The sequence below is a fragment of the Chrysemys picta genome, chromosome 3 (assembly GCF_011386835.1).
Source record: "Chrysemys picta bellii isolate R12L10 chromosome 3, ASM1138683v2, whole genome shotgun sequence".
Classification (NCBI taxonomy): domain Eukaryota; kingdom Metazoa; phylum Chordata; order Testudines; family Emydidae; genus Chrysemys; species Chrysemys picta.
Genome location: NC_088793.1, coordinates 49,075,871 through 49,101,444, shown reverse-complemented (window position 1 = coordinate 49,101,444; position 25,574 = coordinate 49,075,871). Strand labels below are relative to the sequence as shown.

Genomic DNA, 25,574 nt, shown 5'->3' with positions numbered 1-25,574 from the left:
CTTCAGTGGGAGCAGAGTTAGGCCAAGAATCAGCACAGCCAAAAATAAATACATTTGATTTTAAAATGTGATAGATGTGGCTGTTCTGAGAAAAAAGCTGCATTAGTTTCTTATGTTCTATATATGGAGCTGGATCCTGTCGTGCTTCCACAGGAAAAAACGTGTATTGATATTTATACACAGCCAAGATCAGGTTAATCAGTAACTCCTCTTTAATTTTAATGAAAACGTGAATTGTTCTATAGGACCAAAATATTTTTGACTCAGAAGTCCTAGGATTTGCAAGGCCCTTTGCTAAGTAAGATGTGTGAGAACATCAAGCTGATATATGCAAATATCATAGTATATTTGGTGAGGGAAGGTTTGCTGCTGGGGAAGGGAAGGTCAGTCATTGCCACCTGGGGATAGAGGCAGACATACATTTCTGGTATCCAGCAGGGATACTTGTCACTGTGGGAGGGTTTAAACCTCAAGGACATTAAGATGAATTGGGGGTTTTAAGGTGGGCCAGCAGGCAGGAGGGATTACAAGTGCATGGTTAAAATAGGAGTACTGATCATTTAGAATCCCCCAAGTTTCGGAGGGCTGGATTGTTACTGTCACACATATGTTAAGTGCCCTTTTGTGACCGAAGGTTTTCAAACAGGATCTCTTTATATTTGATATTCTCAACCACACAGTTATGTTGTTTTATTAATAGGGCTATAAGGGTGAACCTGGAATACAAGGGAAACCAGGATCATCAGGAGTCAAGGTAAAGGTGGTTTACCTTCATCTGGAAATATTCCAGTCAAGGACATTATGATTACAATGTTCCATGATTTACTTGTTGGTTACAAGGTAGTTTTGTTTCAAAATGGAAACAATAATTAACAAATTTACTCCAGATTGGATTTAATGGGTGATTCTTACAAATATATGACCAAATCCTGGAGTGAAATCAGCAAATCTATGCCATTTTACAGCATCTTAGTGTCTGGGCCATTGTTTACATTGCATCTGCACAGATAGTTTCTTCTGATCTGTACTATGGAACTTTACATACAGGCATACATATAGTGTAAATGAGTGGTTCTCAAACTTTTGTCCTGGTGACCCCTTTCAAACAGCAAGCCTCTGAGTGCGACACCCCCCCCCCCAAATTAAAAAACACTTCTTTATATATTTTACACCATTATAAATGCTGGATGCAAAGCAGGGTTTGGGGTGGAGGCTGACAGCTCACGACCCCCCATGTAATAACCTTGCGACCCCCGAGGGGTCCCGACCCCCAGTTTGAGAACCCCTGGTGTAAATTGTTTCTTGCTACTTGTGTGTACCAAAGATGTAGATAATACATTATCAGTATTTGCTGGTGCTTTCTTATATTTTTAGTTAAAGAATCCAAAAAGTTAGCAAATAACAATGCAGATACTAATCAGTGACCTAATGGTACCAAATTATGATGTCAGAGGGAAGATCCAAAATACCTGATCTGATTGGAAAGCAGCACTCCAGAGTGGCCTAGTTTATCTCTTGGTCTAAGGATGACTTTGTGGTCATGTAATACAGTCCTTTGGGAGGGTCAGTACAGTGCCTTGTCAAACAGAGCGAAGGGAAGGGAAGGATCAAAGGGGAGAAACTGTGGCTTGTCAAAAATTAGTGTCTTAGACTCTTATCTTCAGTTGAATGTTGAGCCCACAAGCGACCTGTCTGGGAAGAAATCAAATGGAACTTGTGCAGATTATTGAAAGTTCACAGTAAAACAGGGAGAGTCAAAACTGAAATAGTTTCTGAGGTACTTTTTGGGTAAACTCTTTTACACAGCTATAGGTTTCAGAAGTAAACATGGAGCCTGGCCTTCAGTCACACTGGTATAAATCTGAAATAAGTTCAGAGAAGTCAGTGAAGTTACAGCAATGTTAAACCAGTGTCATTAGCCCGTTCGTTTATAAGCTGACCCCCCAAAATGGATAGGTAAAAATAGCAAAAACCATATGACCCTTTCATAAGCCGACCCTATATTTCAGGGGTTGGAAAACTTTGGCTCCTGGCCTGTCAGGGTAAGCCGCTGGCGGGTCGGGACATTTTGTTTACTTGGAGTGTCTGCAGGCATGGAGCCCCTCCGCTCCCTGTGACCACAGTTCGCTGTTCCCAGCGGCCGCAGTTCGCTGTTCCCAGCCACTTCCCGCAGCTCCCATTGGCTGGGAACGGGGAACCGCGGCCACAGGGAACTGAGGGGCTCCATGCCTGCAGACACTTCAGGTAAACAAAACTACAATGTATTAGATCAGGGATCGGCAACCTTTGGCACCCTGGTAAGCACCTTGGTGGGCCGGGCCAGTTTGTTTACCTGCTGCGTCCGCAGGTTCAGCCGATCGCGGCTCCCACTGGCCGCGGTTCACCGCTCCAGGCGAATGGGTGCGGCGGAATGCGGCGCAGGCCGAGGGATGTGCTGGATGCCACTTCCTGCCGCCCCGTTGGCCTGGAGCGGCGAACCACTGCCAGTGGGAGCTGCGATCGGTTGACCCTGCGGACGCGGCAAGTAAACAAACTGGCCCGGCCCGCCAGGGTGCTTAAGTGCCAAAGGTTGCCGACCCCTGTATTAGATATTCAATTCAATGATTCCATAGAGTTTAAAATCATCAAATTTTGGTGTAGACCTGTTATAAGCCAACCCCTGCTCTTTGATGTGTCACTGTTTTACCTAAAATATTCGGCTTATGAACGAGGATATATAGTAAGATGAAAATCAGGCCCAATATTCTGGAATGGTACATAATGAATACAGTCAAATGCATGTGATAAGATGCATTTACTCTAATTCTTAAAATGAAGTTGTTGAAAACTAAATTGCTTGACATTGCCATTACTAGGAACAGTATCATTTGTGTAATATTACAAAAAAAAAAATCCTACCTAGGTAAAAGTCAGGGTAAGTCTTTTTCACGTTGGATGAAAGAGTTGAGAAATCAAGAGTGAGAGCATTGCTGTGGCTTTTAGTCACTATCGCTGTATTCAGCATACAAAAAACCACAGAGGTTTCAGCTCATAATATATAAATCTCAGAGTATCATCGCCAAACCTGAAGAGATCTTGAAAAAACATGCAATCTGTGTTTTTACACACAGCACATCAATGATACTTATGGAGCTATTGTATTACTCAGGGAGAACAAGGAGGACCAGGTACTCCAGGTGAACCAGGGTACCCAGGCATGCCTGGGACACAGGGTGTAAAGGTAAGTAGTTTATATGGCTTTAATATCCATTACAACTTTCATTATGCTTTTTCCATAAATGGTAAATGGGTTTTTTAGGCAATATGTTTGGCGAATATGTGGATCAGTGTTAACTTCTAGTATTATCAATAAAACTGTGATGGCACAGGTGGTAATAAAATGTGTATAATGTATTATTGTTATAAGTGCTTGATGTGAAATTCTCTCATAGAAAAGGTTTTATGTATATGTAATATATATATAATCTCCTTTCATAAAGGAGTCCATAAGGATTGTAGGAGCAACCACACCTAATCAGCCATTAAGGGGGATGTGTGGCTTAAGCACTCTCCTATGTGGATGCAGCCAGAGCCATAACTAGGGATTTTACCGCCTGGGGCAAACAAGCATATTTGTGCCCCCTACCGTTTTTCTGGTCATTTTTTGCCCCATTTTTCCACCCCATGTGGCTTTGCGCCCTCTCGTCCCAACCTGTTTACAGCCCTGCAACTCTGCCACTTGCCTCCTTTGTGATCTTGAGCAAATCTTATGTTTTGTTGCCCCAGTTTTCCCTTATACAAAAGAGGGATAGTGATACTTACAGAGGGATGGTAAGAGGTATAATTCACTGGTGAAGTGAAAGGCACGATTAGAGTGCAAACTAGAGTAGTTCATCTCTCCAGAATGTGTACATGGAGGAAAAAAAGGTAAGCTTCCCCCATAAATCAGAGATCATGAGTAAGGAACCCTTACAGAAAGCAATATTGCAGTGCTCTGCAATAATGATCTCTAAGGCTAGGGTTTACAATGGAGTGAGTCACTACAGCATTTGGGACCAGTGATGTAGTATCTATTTTATAAAGATTTCAAATATGTCTCTTTGGAACTTAATCCTTCCCCCCTCCCCGCAAAAAAAAAATCTATTCCCATGTGTGGCTCCCAGAGAGAGAATCCTTGCCAGCTAACACATGTCCCAGGAGTGAATGGGATCCATCACTGTAGCTGGACCCCTCTTATTCTGTTAGTAATCTGCCTGTCCCACCCTAGCCCTTAGGAGCTGTGCTAAACTGTTCTCTTCTGGGAGGCATTTATGTCCAGCAGGCATAAAAACCTCTTCCATCAGGCAAAATCAGATCAGTGTTTTGCTTCCAGCAAAGAAACTGCAAGCTTTGTGGTGAAAGTCATTTCCCCGTGTCCTGATTAACAACAACAAACCAAGGCCCACAGGCTGGGGAAGAGAACAGAGCTTAATTGACGGAGTTTTGAAATGGAGTCTTAATGATTAGGTTCAAATTAGCCAGCATCACCTTTTCATCCTGAGGAATTGAAGTGAAATGTGATTCTCTACAGCAGGCTATGGCTAATCCAGCTTGCATCACACACACAGCCCTTTTAAAACATGTCTCAGATAAAGCAGGTATCTTCCTCTTTCACAGCTTCTCTTATTTTCTTCATTGTATTGTCGGAAGTACATATTTTAAAGCTCTCCCCTCCTACCCAGCTAAGCCACTGGTATTTTACCTGCAAATCAAGAGGAGGATGAGATCTTGGGGGGAAGGAAAACAAAAAGAAATGGCTTTGGACTGTTTCGTTTTTTGTGTGAAATGATAAAGCCATGTCCCAAAGCAAATGAATAGTGTCTAAGTGTCGAAAGAGCAAGACATGATTGTCCGTCACCAAAGGCGCAGGATAGGAAGTGTGAGTGGAACCAGTGACACCCAAATAATAGCATAATTAATACCTGGCATTTCCCATGGCAGAATTCTGCAGTAATGGTGCAAAGCACAGCAGGAGCACTGATAGCAACTAGGGTCTACTGGGCTGGGCACAAGTCTGGGAATCAGATGTGTCTCCCAGTCCTAAGCACTGCAGCAAATCACTCTGCCTGGCATGGGCGGCAGGTGAAGCTTCCTTTTGGGGAGACTAGCCCTGTGCCCCGCCTCTTGTGGCTGAGGCCCTGCCTCCACTTGCTGCTCTCAGCCCTGCCATGGCCTCAGGCCAAGAGCTGAGAGCTTGGGCCCAGCTGGGACCACAGCGAAGCTTTCCGCACTGGCTGGAGTTCCAAGCCTGTAGCCCCTTCCCCGTTCCACCCCTTCTTCTTCGAGGCCTTGCTCATGTCCCTTCCATATCAGGTGTGTGTGCTTGCCACATGCACCGCTGCTGGAAGTTTTTCCGTCAGCAGTATCCATAGGGGACTCGCTCTGGTGCTCCCTGGAGTGGCACCCGCATGGCGCGGTATAAGGGGCTCTGCCGACACCCCCCACCTTCAGTTCCTTCTTGCTGCCAATGATGGTGCTGGAACATCTGCTGCGTTGGCTAGCGTTGTTTTGTTTTCTGTTCTTGTGAACTTTGAAAACCTGTAATATAGTTAGTAGTTTCTTAGTTACCCTTAGTAGTAGTTCTCAACTTTTTGTTAGTCCCACATACCAGCTGCCTAAGGTGCTTAGGCGAAGGGCACATAAGTGACAAGTGCCGTTATCTGCAAGTCCTTTAAACCTAAGGAGCGCGATATCCATCTGAAAGCACTCCTAATGGAATTGGCACTCACTCCGGCACAAGAGCAGCGGTCCGATTCCTCACTGAGCACTGTGGCCTCCATGCGCAGTGCTCCGCTGGTGCCGTCCACGAGCCGGCACCCGTCCCCCTCCACAGCTCCAGGGAAGATCTCCTACCTCCCGAAAGGGAAAGGAGAGGGCTCGGAGTGTGCCACGACGAAGTGTACCTTGCTGGTAGATTGGCACAGAACCTCTAAGGCACACTCCACCCAGCAAGAACTCCGGAACTGGCCCCAACCATCTCCAAGGGCATGGTACTGATCCCGGGAACAATCGGACACCAGAGACCGCCATTATCACCTGTCCCCAAGAAGGGGGTCACCCTAGTCAGGACAATCCTCCTGGCAACTGGCCCATAGTAGCCCTGGTCCCGTTCAACATCCTGGTACCGGTCAAGTAGCATGAGGCGTGGATTGCCGGGTATCCGACGCAGATCTGCTGAACGCCATCAGTCCATGAGTGCCAGACCAAGATAGTCTCGCTTGGACAGGTCGGCTTCGGGATGCAGCGACCGGCACTGGTTGGACAAGAGTCATTGCTCAGCCCAATCCTGGTCACCTGGTACCGACCACGCCGCTGGTACCTCTGGCTTGGAGCAAGGTTCCCTGACTGTGGGACAAGCCCCGATACCGGTGGTACCGACTACATTATTGGCACTGAAACCTGTCCCATGGTCCCAAGCGCAGTGGCCGGCGCCATGGTATCCGTGGAACCCTTGGGGGTTCACTCAACCTTCCCAGGCTGCCTGATCAGTGTCGGGAGCCTCAGACAGGCCAGCGGCCTCAGTATCCTGTCCCCCTCTGGTGCCAGAGAATTTGGGGGGAAGGACCCCACAGGTCCAGGTGGATCCAGGGGAGCAAGCTGCTGGACCACCAATGGACATGGAGGTTCCCATGGCACCGGTATTGTCCTCGTCTTCACTGGAGGAGGCTATCATGGAGCCCCCTCACCCAGTTCCTCAGGATGATGCCAAAGCGCACCAGGAACTTTTGAAGAGGGTCGCTTCTAACCTGGGGCTTCAAGCAGATGAATTGGAAGAGGCATCGGACTCTCTGTTTGACATCTTCTGCTCCTCAGCTCCTGCCAGGGTGGATCTACCCCTTCATGAAGGGGTTTCCAAAATCACTAATGCCCTCTGGCAGACCCCCCTGTTCCCTTGTCCCTATCATTTAAAGGGCCGAACGCAAGTACTTTGTGCCAACCAAAGGGCATGAGTACTTATACTCCTACCCAGCCCCTAATTCCCTTGTGGTTGAGGCGGTTAACCACAAGGAGAAGCAAGGACAACTCGGGGCCACTCCCAAAAATAAAGACTCAAGAAGGCTGGATCTCTTTGGTGTAAGTTTTATTCGTCTTCAAGCCTTCAGCTGAGAGTCGCCAACCACCAAGCCCTCCTTGGCCGATATGACTTTAATATGTGGCAAGCCATGGCCAAGTTTGAAGGGTCACTCCCTGAGGTTTCCAGGAAGGTGTTCCAAGCGATCTTCAATGAGGGCACAACTGCGGCCAGGGCGGCCCTCCAGGCAGCGTCAGATGCTGCTGCTGCCCACATCATGGATTCCACTATCTCCATGCGGCGAGTCTCTTGGCTGCTTCTCTCTGGGTTGTCCACCAAGACCCAGTAGTCATTGCAAGACCTGCCCTTCGATGGCGGGTCCCTATTTGCGGAGCAAACAGCAGCAAGTTGCATGATCTCAAGGACTCCTGCACCACCCTGAAAACCCTGGGTCTCTAAGTCCCAGCCCCAGTGTGTAAGTGGTTCAAACCACAGCAGCATCAGGCCAGGGGAGCTAGCCTCAGCTGGACCAGCCCCATAAATGAGCCAAGGCTGCAACACTGCCCAAGCCACCTGCCTCCACCCTCTGCCCAGTCTGGCTCAACCCGTAATAAGCAGGGGGCCAAACGGTCGTTTTGAGGGTGCGCCCACGGGCGACCTACCAGACTATTCCCCAGATCCATCTTTCCCAGTGTTCTCCAGCCACCTTTCCCCTTTCCTCCCTGCATGGACCACTATAACTTCAGACCGCTGGGTCCTCAGCACAGTGGAATGGGGTTATACCCTCCAGTTCTTTTCTACCCCCCCCCTTCCCACCTGCTTTCCCCGTCCCTCTTCAGGGACCCTTCTCACAAGAGTCTCCTCATGCAGGAGGTAAAGGGGTTACTACAGCTGGGTGCGGTGGAAAAAGTTCCTCTCAAGTACAGGAACAAGGGGTTCTATTCCTGGTACTTTTTAATTCCAAAGGCCAAGAGCGGTCTATGGCCCATCCTGGACCTGCGAGACCTCAACAAGTACTTACAGAAGCTAAAGTTCCACATGGTCTCTCTGGCTTCTATTATCCACTCTCTGAATCCGGGAGACTGGTATGCCGCCCTCGACTTGAAGGATGCATACTTTCACATAGCAATCTTTTGATGACACAGACATTTCCTCCGGTTTACGGTGGGACCCCACCACTACCAGTATACAGTCCTCCCGTTTGGCCTGGCGACAGCACCGAGGGTGTTTACCAAGTGATCCTCGACTCCACCTGCGCCAGCATGTTCCTGCCGCTGGAAAGGTTCCACATGATGGCGAACCTCATCGTGGAAGTCTCTGCATTCCCTCTGACTACAGCCATGGTCTGTCTGCGTCTGCTAGGCCACATGGCAGAGTGCACTTACGTGGTCCACCATGCCAGGCTACGGATACGCCCCCTGCAACAGTGGCTGGCGATGGTCTATTCCCAGTCCTGAGACCCCCTGGAGAAGATCATTACCATTTCCCAGGCAATACTTACCTCACTGAAATGGTGGACTGACTTCAGGACAGTCCTGGAAGGGGTTCCATTCGACAACCCTCCTCACTCCATCGAGTTGGTGTCGAATGCCTCGGACCTGGGCTTGGGGGCACATCTTGGCAACCTCCAGACAGGGGATGTGGTTCCCCGGAGGAGGCGCAGTTACACATAACATCAAAGAGCTCCGAGCAATCCGGCTGGCATGCGTAGTCTTCTTGCCCCACCTTTCGGGCAAGGTGTTACGAGTCCTGATGGACAACGCAGCCTCGATGTTCTACATCAACAGGCCAGGGGGAGCACGCTCATTGGCTCTCTGTCAAGAGGCACTCCGTCTGTGGGACTTCTGCATCAGCCATGAGATGCACCTGGAAGCTTTTCACCTTCCCGGCTCCAGGAATACGCTGGCAGACCAACTCAGCAGGGACTTCTCCTCTCATCACGAGTGGTCGCTACATCCAAAGGTAGCCTGCATGATCTTCAAAGGTGGGGAACTCCCCAAGTGAACCTGTTCGCTACCAGACGGAACAGGAAATGTGACCGGTTTTGTTCTCGATAGGGTTTGAGCAAAGACTCCCTCTCTGATGCCTTCCTTCTGTCGTGGTCAGGGAGCCTGATGTACGCGTTCCCTCTGATTCCACTAGCAGGCATGAAAATATTGCATCTGTCACAATTAGAAATGGATGTATTTTTGCTGGATGTCAACATGTGTAAGAACAGTCCCATTGAAGTAATTCTGATTACTTTGATCTGGCCTGTTATGTATATTTAGTTATGTTTAAGTGTAAATAGCAATCAAAAATCTGTACACTGCAGGTGACTCAGTTTATGAGAATTTTGCCTTTTTGGCCTGGTCCACACACAGGTTTTTTAGTCATTTCAGTTGGGAGTCTGATTATCTACCAAAACAGTTGGATTGGTATAATCCTAGTGTGCAATTTTACTGATATAAAGGTAACTTATATCAGTATGGCTTATTCCTCTTTCCTAGGAACAAACTATATCAGTGTAAACACCTTTTATTGGTAGAATTGCATCCACATTAGCAGGTTTGTAACCAGTATAGTTAAAGTGGTACAATTCGTATGTAGAGAAGGCCTTCATTTCCTGATTTTTGTGGATTTAAAGGTACATTCTTAAGGAGAGGAGATGTTCACATAGTTGTTTTCCTGTCATATAATACTGTGGCTTTCCTGGATATATATATCCACCATATTTTCTAGGGTTATACACCACCTGGACATCCTTGACTCTCACTGTAAAGTGTCCTCCTCCATAAGACATTATATATATATATATATATAAAAGACATTTTATATATATATTCCATATATATATTTGTATATAATGTCTTATGGAGGAGGACACTTTACAGTGAGAGTCAAGGATGTCCAGGTGGTGTATAACCCTAGAAAATATGATGGATGCCAATGTATACATTATCCACCTGGCCTTATTCCAGTTTGTCTGTGCCAATACAGATTTATATTAAAGGGGATTCCCCACTAACCATGGCACATAACCATCATAAGATAATGAAATGAGTTTTACAGCTCCCAGTGTTTTGAATTGTGCTCCAAAACTAGAAAAATCAACCATGATTTGTTTTTTTTCTCCTCAATGTTAGTATAATTTCTCAAAAGAGTTTATATCGCTATTTCTTATTTGTTTTATTGCCTTTGTTCCAAAATGAGCAGTCTACAATCTGTGTCTTGGCATTAGTGATAGGTGCTGCAGTGCAGAATCATTTACTAATGAATTTATAAAACCAGTGGGTTTTAGGTGCATCATTCATTTGATGTGCTTGGTTACCTACTTTAAAAGGTGTCTTCTAAAAACCAAAATACATCATATATATGGTTGTATAAAACATGCAGAGATTGAAGCTCTTGCTTGACACTGGATGTCAGGAATAAACATCGGAAAGCAATACTGGAAGGGGGAATGGGCTTTGGGAGAGAGAACAGCAAGTGGGGGAAGCAGGGAAAAAGAATCAAGATATGAAGGGAAGTCAAAAGAGAGCTTGGGTGAAACAACAGCAAATGAGGAGAAAGAAGGAGGTCAAGCAAGAATGAAGGGGAAAGGGAGAAACTGCAAAACAGGAAGACTTTGGCCAGTAAGCATGAAAGGGAGAAAGCTATCTTCCAGTGAAAATAAAGGAGATACAGAGTAGGAAAAAGTTTAGAAGAAAATATAGAAAAAGAAAGGTGCATGAACTAAGTGAGAGAGAAGAAATGGAAAAACATGGTAGAGAAAGAGAGAAAGTTGTCAAACATTGAATTTAGATGTTTATTTATTTTATTGCTATTACCTTCTACATATTAGTGTGTTTGTCTTGAAAAACCCCACAACTCTAGCCTAAAGCAAATTTTAGAAAAATATATAGTCCTTGATTGGTGAGCATTCATTACACTTTCCCTGATCTACATTCTTCCTTCAGAGGTCTTCAAATCTCTGGAGGAATTTGTCTAACAGATGGTCTCCTTTGCTTGGGATGTAGTTGACTATGACTATCAGCACCCATCTGGGTTCATTCAACCTCAGTGAAATTTAAATTTAAAAATTTAAAAACTTGCAGCAAGTGTCTTGTGAACAAAATTTTGATGTTTTCACATATTTTGATTTTTTTTTTGCCACAAAAATTACTGAAAAGAAATTTCTCTGCTGAAACATGTTTGCCTAGTATTCAAATGCACATCAAGATATACCTTTCCAGTATCTGCTTACTAATGCATTACTCTTAATTTTTCTGTATTTACTCTGCTTGTAGTCTAATATACTTGCTAAACCTGTATGACTACTAACATGTCTGTACCAGTTTACAAGTCTAACTATGCTTCTGTGGTCATTACCCCGGGTGTTTGGCTGTGACAAGATTTCTCTGTAACTAAATCAAATTGCAAGGACAGGATAAGAACACAGTGGGAAATTCTGTAAAATCAGCAGGGGGTCGGATTAAGGAGTTAAATAAAAACACTCTCCTCATTGAGAATAAAAATGCACACATTGTAACTTCTGTAGGCTGAGCACATTGCCCATGCCAGGGGTTCCTTGCATTCCTCCAATTCCCCGCCTTTACAAGCTGCCTGTGTGCCCCCTTCCCTGCCCCTCTATTTCAGGGACTCCCTGAACCTCCCCCAAGCCCTCCATCCTGCCAAGGGCCCTGTATTCCCGATGTATCCCTCCCCCACACCATTATCCCCATTCTCTCTCCCATTGCAGGGTCTCTGTACGCCCCCCCCCACCATGGCAGGGTCTCTGTGTTCCCTGCTTTCCCTTCCCCATCCCCACTTCCCCACACCCTGCTTCCATCATCACCACCACTTCCCCCCCACACCGCACTCCATTACATTACATGTCCCTCCTTTACTCCTTTCTGCCACATCCACTTCCCCCCTGCCCACTTGTCTCAGGGTCCCTGCTGCCACCATCAGTGCCACTCACTTCCAGCCCTCCCTGGATTCCTGGTTTGCCCCCCACCACTTCCCCATCCCTCCATCCCCTGCTCCTTCCTACCCAGCCACCACGCCTTCCTGTCCAGGTGTCCATTTCCTCCCCACATTCTGCTTTCCTCCCTCCCCAAGTCCCTGTCTCCCAGCTACAAACCCTCCCTGTAAGGCTCTCTTATTTCTGTTAGAGTCAGGCTACAGACAGGAAGTTAAGCTGCTGCCACTGATATCTGTAGGTGGGTGCAGAGGGTGGCAGAGAAATTCCTCTGCTTGCAGTACCTGTTCTGATTTGCACAAGAATCATTAAGGTTCTGCCCATTGAAGCCAAGAACATTCCCTGAAATGTATTAATTGATCAGTTGCAGTGTCCCAAAGTTATTGCCAACCATTGAGTTGAGGGTAGGGATTCTTTGTACTTGGTCCAATAAATGTCTATATACAAATGCAAGAAATTTAAAAGCAAAAATGGGGATACTAGTATGCCTTGCAATGGTTGCCTTTATATAATAAACATTACAGAAACATGGGGGAATGGCAAATAACAAGAGGATACTGTAATGCCTAGTTACATGCTATATAGGAAAGACAGAGTAGGCTGAAAAGCTGGAGAAGTAGTGGTGTAGGTAAAGGATTCTTTGGAAAATTCTGAGTGGAGGGGATCACAAAGTTGAACCTATATGGATACAAATTCCAAACTGTATGAATATAAATACATTATTGGTGCTTTATTACCAGCTTCCTGATCAAGAAAAAAATTGTGTGCACAGTGTTGAGAGAGATCAGAGGCAGAAAAATGTTACAAAATTCTAATAAAATCAGATTTCATATACCCACATATGTCTACACTTTGAAGTGGGGGTGTGATTCCCAGCTGGAAGAGATGTCTTTATGCTAGTTCTAACAACATAATAAGACAGAGTTTAGAGAAAAACTTAAAGTGATTGCTTCTTGGGACAGCAAGTCCTAGAGCACACAGGAAGAGAGATGACTTAATCTTAGCTAACACAGGCACTAATTCAAGATGTGACAGGAGCGGAGCCACTGAGTAACAGTGACCACAATATAATTAGGTTCAACATCAAAGGGGCAGCTAGGGTACCAAAAGTGACGAGTGACATTAAACTTTAGAAAGGGGGATTTCAATAAAATGAGAAGATTAGTCAAAAAGGCCCTAAAGTTAAAAGTGAAGGAAGTAAAATCCTCAGAGGTGGCATGGATGCTACTTAACAAAACAATAATAGAGTCTCAGAAGACCTGTATTTCTTAACAAAAAGGTACCAGGAAGATAAGGAGTAAGCCAATATGGCTAAATGGCGAGGTCTGAGAGGCCAAATAGAAATCTTTCAAACTTTGGAAATCTGACCCAGCTGAAGCCAATATACATAAATTACAGCAGGTAATAAGTAAGAGGGAAATTAAAAGTCTACTAACACAGTTTCTGCAAAGGAAAATGTCACTTAATCTCTTAGGCTTGGTCTACACTAAACCCCCAAATCGAAGTAAGGTACGCAACTTCAGCTACGTGAATAACGTAGCTGAAGTCGACGTACCTTACTTCGAACTTACCGCGGTCCACACCCGGCAGGCAGGCTCCCCCGTCGACTCCGCGTACTCCTCGCGGCGAGCAGGATTACCGGAGTCGACGGGGAGCACTTCTGAGTTTGATTTATCGCGTCCAGACAAGACGCGATAAATCGAACCCAGAAGTTCGATTGCCTGCCGCCGAACCAGCGCGGTAAGTATAGACAAGCCCTTAGAATTCTCTGAACAGCTCAATAAGAGAACCAACTCTTAAAATTTCTTTAGATTTCCAAAAAGGCTTTGAGAAGATCCTCTGCAAAGGAATGGATAAAGAAGCTAAGTTAGTCATGGTGTAAAAGCAAAATACTGTTATGGATTAAAAACTGCCTGGAGGCAGAAAATGGAGCACTTTGCAATGGACATACTCCTTTAATATTGTATCTATGAGTGGAATCTGGTTAAATAAGAATATGTATTGCAATTTAACTAAGTGTGGTAAGCAGGGATGCAAATCTACCTTGCAGTAGCCTGCCACACACTAACCGTCCATGTGAACCCTGCTGCCGAGCACTAAACGTTCCCTAATTTTGATCTACTCTTGTTCCAAACAGGAGTAGATCAGAGCACACTGTGGAACTTTTTAATGCACTTCAGCATGGTCCACATGGCAGTACACTCTAGAAATCACACTCCCATTGCCATGCTGTGTAGACATTCCCGGAGTGGGTAGCAGGCTAATGTGAGATAGATTTATGCCCCCAGGTTGTCAGCAACTAACTATTTGTATAGACAAGCCATAAGGTTATAACTTAGTATTGACTAAAACAGTATCTTTCCCATCTGAAAAGAAAATAACTCAGAGAAAGGTGCAGTTTGGGCATGTGACAGGAAAATAGATGAGCTTCAGTTTTATCATAGTTTATGTTAAAATAAATACTAAACTAAAACTGAAACTAAACCAAATAACTTATGTATTGTTGGATCTGACAAAAGTGTGCTCAGACCTCTTAGGATTTTTGACCTGGAAAATATTTTGTTTAGCCAAGATCTCATTAATACTGTTAAACACTTGGCTAAACATTACAATTATTTTTCTGGAAACAAATACTTGGCTCCAGCTAGATACATAAAAAAGAATAAAAAGAAATAGTCCCTGTCTTCTTAAAAAATTGCAATTTGGCCCTTTCCTTCCACTTCCCCCACAGCTCCTCCCTTTGTATGTAGTCATCACTCACCATATTGTGTCCATTTTAGTCCTCAGTTCTTCGGTCAAATCTGCTAGCTCAGACCTCCACACTTAGGTGAAGCCCCATTGAATTTCAAGATCAGGGCTTAGATTCTAAATGCCCTACGGCAGAGACTTGTCATTGTATGTCTGTAAAACACTATTTACACCTATGGCGCTACATAAATGATAATAATTAGCACATAATATTATACATAAGATGTCAGATGTGCCATGTGGCTGTTGTATTACTTCAGGGTTTTTGCAGTTGAGTTAACACTGTGGGACTAATTCTTATTTTATTTACATCAAGGTAAACTGAAAGGTGTTGAGACTTTATGGTGCCAGGCACTGTATTAAAAAAAACCCCTATAATATATAGATATAGGGGGAGATTTTTTATGCCTTTGAAATCTCCCCCATATAGATTAGATAGAAACTCTAAATTGAACCAGGTTAAGTGCAAATAAAATCTGGTTTTGTATGTAAGTCATGGGATTCAAATTCATATATAAAAACACTTTGATTAATTCTCTGTTGGTTACCATAGAATATCAAGGACATGTGTTATGCATTGTATTGGGTTAGCTGTCATTTTTACAGAAATTATTTGGGCTTTGCTCACCATGAATGAAAGCAGGTGAATATCTATTTACTGTAAGAGTTGCACCTGCTTACATCTGCAATCAATCTGGTCCTCTGGTAAAAGCAAGGCCCAATTTAACTTCTATTAAATCAATGATTGAACTCCCACTGACTTCATCAGGGTTGCCAGCAATCTCCGAATTTGAATTTGACATGTAAATATTACCGTTCTTTATGATAGTTATCTGCACAGCAAATTCCCTACTTATTATGGTCCCGTTCCTGCAAAGCTGTTAAGCTTTTAAGGGCTTTGCTAGATTAGGAATTATGAACATGTGGACAGAATATTTAGTTTTCAATCACCATCAATGCACTCCATTAGCTGCTTCTCTTGTAGTTACTGAAATACATTAAAACACAAACTAATGTTTGTAAATGGATTATAATGGAAATTTTACAATACCTTACAATATTTTACAGGGGGAAAAAGGAAACCAAGGTGAAAGAGGTATCCAGGTATATTAACTTTGTTTTTCATTAAATATCATTTGGCATGCCATATGTTTACTAATAGTCAAATGTTAAAAATTAATTCAATTTGAATTAAAATAAACAGGAGCTTTGCTTGACTAAGGATTGCAGGATACAGTCTTAACTCAGTAAATCACTGCACAATATGAGCTCACCAACACAATGTTATGAAAGAATGGGATTTTCAAAAGTACTCTAAAATGGCTTAGCTGCTCCCACTAACTGTAGGGGGCAGAGTTAGGCTAATGATGAGTGCTTTTGAAAATCTACCATAGGTCTCTAAATCTGTAATGTCATAAAAATGAGAACTTTCCTCAATGTACTGAGGTGATAAAGAATGGGATTTTATGAAAGAATGGGATTTTCAAAAGTACTCTAAAATGGCTTAGCTGCTCCCACTAACTGTAGGGGGCAGAGTTAGGCTAATGATGAGTGCTTTTGAAAATCCACCATAGGTCTCTAAATCTGTAATGTCATAAAAATGAGAACTTTCCTCAATGTACTGAGGTGATAAAGCAACTGAAATAGGCAGTAACAAGGGAGATCAGCATTTGTCTCTGTATATTCAGATCATAGGCTTGCTCCATTATATCTGCAGTAGAAATGTGTGTCAAAGCTACACAGTTTGGAACTGAATCTTGAAACACCTCTATGTCTGCCTCCCATCAACAAACTCAGTGATGGTTGGATCCAGGTTTTTGACTGAACCCATTATAAAGATGGGCCTTTGGTCAGGGCTTATCTCTTTACATTATTTTGACTACTTAATTTGTTCACCTAAAGAAATATGTACTGTTCAAGAAAGTCTGTTTCTTTTCTGAAGGGACAAAAGGGAGAAGGAGGAAGACCAGGGACTGCAGGCCAACAGGTACCATTAAAAGAATACACAGTTTAAGGAAACTGCATTCATTTTGCTTCTTCAGAAGATAAATGCCATTAGTTCTTTGAATCTAAAGAAATACATTAGATATAATTACATGTAAATAGGATTATATTGATTATTTAAAGTGTATTAAAATATATTTTAAACTTTAAAATAGTTAAACCAATGAAATGGTAAATAAACTGTATGTTGAAAAATAGAATAGAAAGCAGAGAAAAAGAACAGGATTGTTTACATAACGAGGCCAAAAAGGCTGAGGGAAGAGTTCAGAAAAGGTAAAGAGCTATGAGATAGTAAAATCTAGTTATATCATTGCAATAGTAGGAAGAAACTGCTTCAATTTTTCAAAGTTTTTATTTAAAACAATTTATTTTGCAATATTATTGATAAAACAATAACATAAACTCCAGATAATGTAGTAATGGAAACATGGATTCAAGCTTCTATGATATTGCTCTGAAAGTCAAGCCCAAGACTATACAAGCCCTCCATTCACTTTTGTATTCATCATGCAACATTTTCATAAAGTATTGCATTTAAAGATTCAATTACTGTCATACTGTAAATCAAGTCAGTGTGTTAGTATTTTCTGTACTTGTAAATTACAGATGTTTCCTGTTTCAGCTGCAAATCAGCTAATTTCTCTTTTCTTTAACCTTGTTCCAGTATATTTTGATTATGTCATATTTGGCTATATTAACATACCATAGGAAATAACTGTTAGTTGTAAGTGTAAGAACTTGTTAACTACATGCTTTATGTCATGTCTAAATTGCAAAGTACTTACTAGCAGGACAAAGCTAAAGCTAGATTGTGAAGAAAATAGCAGTGAAGATTGTTCTTACAATCAGTGCATTGGTACTATCACAACCTGCCTAGTTGGAAAAACAAGGAGCCACATTCAATGAAGCTGGGATAAGGAATTATACACCCCAGACTGACCCCCAAAACCTCAGGAGGATTTAACCAAAAGGAGGCCAGGCAGTGCTACATTCTCTCCCCTTTCTCAGGGTTTCTAGCTGATACATGAGATGCAGCTTCATTTTGTAGCAAGGCTCCATAGGAGTCCCACCAGTGGACACAGCTGAGGTTATGTGCCCTCTTGCCATACCGCTTCACAGCCAGCGACATCAGTGTGTGCCTTTTGGCAGACAGTAGGTTGTGAGCCATTTTCCACCACTGCAACATCCTCCTCCAACACTGAATTTATATCTCAAGGGCCCTATGCCTGGATTTCTGGCAGCCAAAGCCAATGTAAACACAGATTGAATCTGGATGTCAGTGTGTAACGTCTCTGGGCCATTTGGTTACACAATGAACCTGTTATTTCTTTAGCTTTTTATTGAGGCAGTACTTATCAATAAGTGTTTCTTGTAAGAAAACTAATGCAAGTGCATATGATAATTTACCTAATGATCTTCTTGTACATTATTCAGATATATTAATTTTTAAGAAGATAATTAATATTTGTTTACTGTGCCTCATATGTATAAGAATTCAGATGTATTTTGAAATAAATCTTAGTTAATTTGTATATCAAACATATTCTGGTTTGTTTGATCCCAGATTTAGTAAGAGTGATGCATCATAACGGTGGCTCAGTTTGGTTTATACTTTTTTCCACATTTGATTTCTAAAGGGAGCAAATGGATTGAATGGAGCAAATGGAGAGGTACGTGTTTTCAAATCACAAGCACCATTTTCTAATTCTCTTTGCCAATTGTGTGAATAGTGACTATGTAAACAGTGTGCTAAAGGGCTTGCTTTGTCCTCATTGGCACACAAGTGAAAGGGAATGATTAGATGCAAAGTCAGGTAGGAGGAGGCATGAGAAATAAAGATTTAACAACAGAGTAGAAAAGCAATGTTTAGGGAAATCAGTGACTGAAAAGAAAAAGAAATATTGTTTAAAAAGAGAGAAAGGAATATAGATTTTCTACAGAACTCCAGGTAAAACAGAATCTGAAGACAAAAGAAGGGATTAATTAGAGAAAAACAAACAAGTAAGCAAGAGACTTTAAAAAAAGAAAAAAGCAATTTGTTTTTCTGGAGACTCAATCCCCAGCTCTTCATTTAAAAAAATGTTATAGTTCAGTAAAACAGAAGAAGAGACACCCTTATTTGGTGACAGCCTGTCTTATGAGACTGACCCAAACTATCCCCAAATCCAGTGGGCATGAGTTTGAACTCACTTCCATTGGTTTTACACTAGTATGACTCAGTCAGGTCAATCTGGAGCCCAAAGACATTCTCTGTTGAGGGGTCCTGGATTATGGAACTCGACCCCTTTCTTGGTCTGCCAGAGCTCAGATTTTTTTGCTTTCTGGGTATACTGTAAGATCCATCTTTTTTCCTTCTTCTCTTGGGCTGCAGAGGAGAACATGGGTTGAAGTGGATATATTTATGGGCAGTCCTTTTTTAAGTTCATGTTGTGCTTTTTAATTTATGGGACATCTGCCCAGAGCACTGGATGGGTGCCTATAGTTCTGTTTATAAAAACTAAAAAAAAAAATCTAATTAATTGGCTTCATTGTAGTTGCTCCTGGTTCTGACTCTAGGGTAAATGAAATCAGTGTACATAGGCCCATTCAGTATAACTATGTTTCACCTTCATTAGGAAATTCCTTTACTCAGTCAGTTTTTGGCAGTCCCTTGTTGGGTTTCACTTAAAGGAAGTTTGTTGTATTTCAGTAGCTGAACTTGTTCTTTAGGGCCCACTTGAGCTGAGTACTTAAGCAAGTGTGCAACTGTAAACAACTGAATAATACTATAGGCTTTGATGGAACTACAACCATCCTTAAGATTACACTTGTGCTTAAGTATCTTGCTTAATCATGGCCTAGCTCAGTAAAAGATTGTCATAGAACTATCCGGCTTTCCTCATCTGATCCTCCTGCATTTTCTAAATCACCATAATCCTGGGGTATACTTTCATGTGATATGGACATTATTTACATTTTTCTAATACTCTCTGTAATACATTTTTCCAAATAAATATGATTTCATTTTGTGTACTTATAAGAGCTGTACAATTTACAATATACACTTATTTTAGGGTTTTGGGGTTTTACAAAATATTTTTATTTTAGTACTTGTTGTAAAGGAATTGTTTTAATATAAAATCTCTCCAACCAGTCTGTTTCAGCATTTCTTAAGCTCCTCTCTTTTTCCTGATTGTCTCTGCCAATAGCAAAGGTCAACAAACAAGGCCACACACTGGATGTGGCTGGCCATTACAAGACCAAAATTTGCTGCAGAAAACCTTCTTTCAGCAGTTTCATCTTATTTCTTGGCAGGTTCTACAGGCAGTTGTGCTGATGATTCCAGTATTTTGTCTTGGTTTCTTAGGTTGGCTTGCTGCCTGCTGTTTCATTCTATAGTAGATGCCATTTTCTCTAGGTTGCATTGTTTTTTAACATTTCACAGCCCTTTTAAAACTTATTTCAAAATAAATCAACTTACAAGTAATTTATAAGTATCTAAACATGCTCTATAGCCTATAAAATAATAAAAATAATAATAAATTACTCCCAAGTACCGTAAATATTTTCTTGTATCATATTTCCTAAAATGGGTTTCTGGAATTAGTCTCCTATATACATTGTTAGATACCTAAAAAAGTGGTCTGATTTTCAGTTGTCAGCATAAGCAGCTCCTGTTGTAGTCAAAAGCAGCGGTAAGTGCTCCACACTTTAACAATCGCTAAACCTTAACAATCCCATGAAGATATGTTAAAGTGTCTGTTAAACAAAGATTTATAACTGTATCGTACAAAAGGGAATACAAATTTAAACAATCTTAACTAAGAGCACTGTTTTCTGTAAAACAAATTTTGAATTGAGAACAGTGAGTAGAATTCTGTGGCATGTTTGTTAAAGCCTGCTGTATAGCTGATTGGAATTTAGTCAACAATTCATTTGTTGATGCTCCATAAGAAAAATACCAACACTCTGTCTCTTTACTCTGTTAGCTGCATAGAACTTACAAGTAAAGTGTCATAATTTTGAAAATTAAGTCAAAATTTCATTTCAAATATACACAGAGTGATACTCTGCTGAGTAGGAAAGTGTTGTTTTTATACAATTACATTTCCGGGTAGAACTATCAAATAAATGTATGAGTGAGATGAAAAAGCCTTTGGCTTGCCATTTGCAGAAAGAACTGAGCTAAATGACTTTCTTTGGGTTCACTGAACTCTAGTGCTTACTAGCCCTAAAAATGTTAAGGGATAGATTGTGACTGGCTCATGTGTGGCTGTAGGGAACAGGGCTCCAGGAGCCTTCCCCCTCATCCTTCTTGCACTCCACTCACAGAGGTCAAACATAATCACAATCCCCTTTAGAGCCCCTGGGATGCACACCACCCAAAGGCAGCAGGGTCATGATCCTGTCCACCAACCTGCTCTACACCGGCCAGCAGAGCTGGCCAGGTACAGAGTCAGAAGCATGCTACACTGTTGTAAACGAAGGTGCAAAGGCCATGCTCTTTCAGCATGCGGGGAAGCTCTGGGAGGTTTATCCTTCTCTACGGTGGTGAAGAACTGCCCTGTTTCTACATGGGGCTGTGCCAAACAGGTTTGAGTGAGCCCTAAAATTCTGTTGTAAGGTAATCTAATAATATACTTACTGTACAATGAAATAGAATATAAAACCTGTGGCTGCTTTATAAAAAATGTTTGACTAAGGACCTCTTAAACTTTCTTCCTTTTCCCAAAGGAATATTATTTATCTAGCAATATGTAGTCTGTTGCTTTGTTTTTGCACTTCCAAATAGCACATTTGGAAAGGGTAAAATAGATTTATAAAGCTGCTGTTGAAAATATACACAAGTCATATAAAAACTGAACGGAAAAATTCATAAGGGAACAAAGATTAGACTAATTTTAAATCTGGGAGTGTACCATATTCCACTGCAATAGAGGTTTGTTGGCTCCAAGTTTGGAAAGTAGTCCAAATTAACTAATGCGGTAGGTAGTCAAATGTAGAAGAATCACTACTTTAATTAAGTTTCTTATTTCAAAATGTTTCCCAGTAATGGCTTAATCTTACTTAGCAAATTGTCTACTGTTATTGTCAATTAATTTGAGAATAACTGAGGTCTGGAAAAAGAACTAGCACAAATCAAACTCAACTTCCTCCCCCGTCCTGTCCTCCATCCTGGATGGTAAAGATGTAAAATTATGTCTCCATTGTAGTCAATGGAAGTTTTGCAATTTACTTAAGTGGAACCAGATTTTCACCCTTAGGCTGTCTCTACCCGTGTGAGACATGCAGAGAACATAACGCAAGCTCCCCTAGCATGGGATAAATAGCAGTGTAAACACGAGGCATGGGTTAAGTGAGTAAAGACACGCCAAAACTTTCAGGTAAATAAATACATGGCTCTCCATATGCCCAAGCAGTGCCCAAGCATATGCCCAAGCTGTTTTTATTAGTGTAGTGTCCCACTGCCTCCCCAGTGCTGGAGCCTTTCCCTGCCATGTGTAGCTACACACCATAGTTTGGACACAGCCTGCTTTTCACTGCAGTGTGTTGCTACATATACTCTATATGTCTCCATTAGTGTAGACGAGGCCTATAATCTTCCAAAAAGATTTTTAATGTCCTGTATTAATATAACTGTGGTATCATCAAAAAGAGGAGAGAGTCATTTAATATTTTTCTTTTCATTTAACTGTTATATAAAATAGTTCTGCCTAGGATTAAAAGTTTGGTCTGCACAAAGAAAAGTAAAACTGTTATCTGTAATGGTAATTTATTTCAAATTAACCTTTTTCTAGTAAACATGCTTGAATTAAAATATTATTTACAAAAATCCAAAGAATTCAATGATTTTTTTGTAGAGATGGACTTGTTAATCAACATCCCCTGTCAAGATGATCCCCACAGATGAATTAATTCAGACTGATTTTTATGAACACATCTCAGTGAAGGTGCTGCCAGCCCCTCACAATGAAGATTAATTTTGAAAATTAATTTTGAAAAATCTAGTTACGGTTTTTGTTGCCTTTGATTTCAGAAAGGTGAGAAAGGAGATCCTGGCATTAGAGGCCTCAATGGACAAAAAGGAGAATCTGGTGTTAATGGTTTGGTTGGACCTTCTGGTCCGAGAGGACAACAAGGAGACAGAGGGCACCCAGGGCCACCTGGTGCAGATGGAAAACCTGTACGTACAGAATCTGACATTGCAGTTTTCATGCACTTTTAAAAAAACTTTCTATGCATTTTTTATAACTCTTCTATATTCAATTCAGGGAAGGGAATTTTCAGAAGAATTTATTCGGCAGGTTTGCGCAGATGTACTGAGAAGTAAGTCCCAAAGATTGCAATGTATTCTTTCTTTATTTAAAATGCTCTGGCTACTTTCATGGTAATTATAAAGATGTCCTGTTCTAAGAAAAATCAAAACTACTAACACAATGGACTGTCTACAGCTTCTTGCGATATAATTACACACCATAGTGATGTCTCCAAATCTTACCAGTCTGTAGGCCTTAATACATCACCACCACCGTCTCCTTCTCCTCCACAAAAAGCCAGATATTTTGCTTTTGGTGATTGTATAACAAATGATTTATCTTAAATCCTTATTAATGTAGTTTGGCATTTGGTTATTTTTATCTTGCATAGTAATGTTATCTCAATGTCATTCTCGGAATAGTCTAAAGCATTTTCATTTGAATTCTCCTAGCCCAGTTGCCTGTTATCCTTCGGAGTGGAAGGCTACAAAACTGCAATCATTGTCAATCCCAAAGTGCTTCTCCAGGACTTCCTGGTCCACCGGGTCCAATAGGCCCAGAAGGTCCCAGAGGTTTTTCTGGCTTACCAGGAAATGATGGTGTTCCAGGTCTTCCAGGAGCTCCTGGGAGTCCTGGTGTCCGTGGGGCAAAAGGTAACTGCATGGGTATCTCACGAAGCAAATAACATATAGCTTTTACTTTTTTACATGTTCAGTTCTGAATGGTACTTGAGTGGGTAGCAGTAGAGGGTTGAGAGGGGTCCACATCATGTAGTCTGGTTCAGGATACAGAATTCATTTCCAAAAGTTGAGAGATGTTTGGTTTAATTTTTATGTTTCCGACCACTTTAGAGAGAGGCTACAGAATTGTAATCTGGATCTGGGTCAGCAGGTTTTTGAGGGGTGGTTTCAGAACCAGTGTTTAGGTCCAAATTTATTGGTGAAGTAAAAAATTGTGGCTTTCTCCCAACTTAGCATTATATGGGATTTGACCTGTGCCTACAATCCCCCACAGTTTGTCTTTTGAAGGGTTCAGTCATGCCTTATAGGCACAGTCTTACATCAGGTGGTGGTATAGAACAGCACTTCTGTGAGGGAGAGTGCCTCACAGAATTCCCTGGCATATAGCAGAGTTCATCTGCTGCACCATGCCTTAAGGGGGCGTGTGGAACTATGACCTAGCCTTGCATAGTCCTTGCACTCAGATGCACTCAGATGGGCCTTTCTAGATTTGACAGCTGCAATTGTGCCTGGTGCTTGCATGGTGAGCACTTTGCAATCGTTTAAAGATGTTTTTCTTTGGCTGACCTCAGGGATAGACCTGTCAGCAAGGAAAGTGCTCACCTGCACAATGGGCCATTGCTAGAACCAGTGGCGGATTAGCTACTGGGCCAATGGGACCAGTGCCCAGAGGCCCTGACCAATTGGGGGGCCCTGGAAAAATAGGCGCTCTGACCTTCTCTGCCCGGCACTCCTGCCGGGGAGTGGGGTCGGGGCACTGGGGCTTGCCCCGCTCCTCCCACCCACCTGGCGCTCCTGCCAGGGAGTGGGGGAAGCCCCCGCACCCCACTCCCTGCCAGCAGCACCGGGGTGGGGAGCAGGAGGAGACTGCAGGTGGAAGGGGTGGGGAGGGGAGGAGAACCCCACTTGCTCTGGCCCAGGGTCCCCCGAAAGTACAATCTGCCTCTCGCTAGAGCTGGTCAAAAATTAGAAGTTCTGTCCTGTGGGAAATTCTGGTATGTTATTTACTTTCTGTCCTGACTCGGGATGAAAATAAAAATAAAAACAAAATAAAAAGTTCAGAAAAATTTTGATTTGGAAGTGTCAAAACATTTCATTTCAGCTCGCTTGACAGAGAATTGAGAACCAGGGGCATGAAGCACTGTGGAGGTCAGGCAGCCACAGATTAATAAAGAACTGGCCCAAAATGTTTTGATTCTATTCAGCAGATCAAACTGTGTTGAGTTGGGAAGACCCAAAGTGAAAGTAAATATTTTGTTTCAATTTTCCTAACAGAAAAAAAAAATCTGCAATATTAAAATTTCCTGTGGCAAATTTCAGTGTGACAAGAATCACATTTACCATTGGAAATAACATTTTGACAGAAAATTCCCAACCAGATATAGCCATTTCCTTCTAACTTACCTCCGAATATAAAAATGAAGCCTTTTTGGTTCTGAAGTATCTGAGAATATCTGTCATTCTAGTTTTCATTCTCTATGAGAGTAATGACTACTCTTAAAGATTTTATATTCAATTAAACCAGCTTTAATTGATCACTCCAAGGAACAATACAAATTGGTTCCTCACTAGAGATCTTCTAATATACGTGGATCAGAAGTGTACTCCAGTGGGCTACATTCTGAACTGATTTATACCTTATGCCACCTTACTGCACTCAAGGTGATAGCACTGGGGGTATGTCAGGTCAGAGTTTGTTCTACTATTTTGGGGTTACTTTTGAATGGTCTCAAGAAAATAGTTGCCTAATTCACCTATATTCTTGGAAAGGTTGAACTGTCCTTTACATCTTGTCTGGTGGCTATGTTCTGTACTTTTAATTGGGACGCTTGGGTTTGATTCATGCTCTTACCATTTCTCACTTCAGTAATCAA

At 42.2% G+C, this 25,574-nt stretch overlaps 1 protein-coding gene across 2 annotated transcripts in view; it reads left to right on the top strand.

Annotated features, from left to right (window-relative positions):
- Window positions 1-25,574, top strand: part of COL21A1 (collagen type XXI alpha 1 chain) — a 197,591-nt gene that overhangs the window by 162,341 nt on the left and 9,676 nt on the right. For both annotated transcript variants that reach the window (XM_005300199.5, XM_024101575.3), the window contains 8 exons: window positions 701-754; window positions 3,149-3,220; window positions 15,789-15,824; window positions 16,663-16,707; window positions 18,362-18,394; window positions 22,741-22,887; window positions 22,976-23,030; window positions 23,413-23,613. In XM_005300199.5, coding sequence (XP_005300256.2) covers window positions 701-754; window positions 3,149-3,220; window positions 15,789-15,824; window positions 16,663-16,707; window positions 18,362-18,394; window positions 22,741-22,887; window positions 22,976-23,030; window positions 23,413-23,613 — 643 coding nt within the window. The remainder of the gene's footprint in view (window positions 1-700; window positions 755-3,148; window positions 3,221-15,788; window positions 15,825-16,662; window positions 16,708-18,361; window positions 18,395-22,740; window positions 22,888-22,975; window positions 23,031-23,412; window positions 23,614-25,574) is intronic.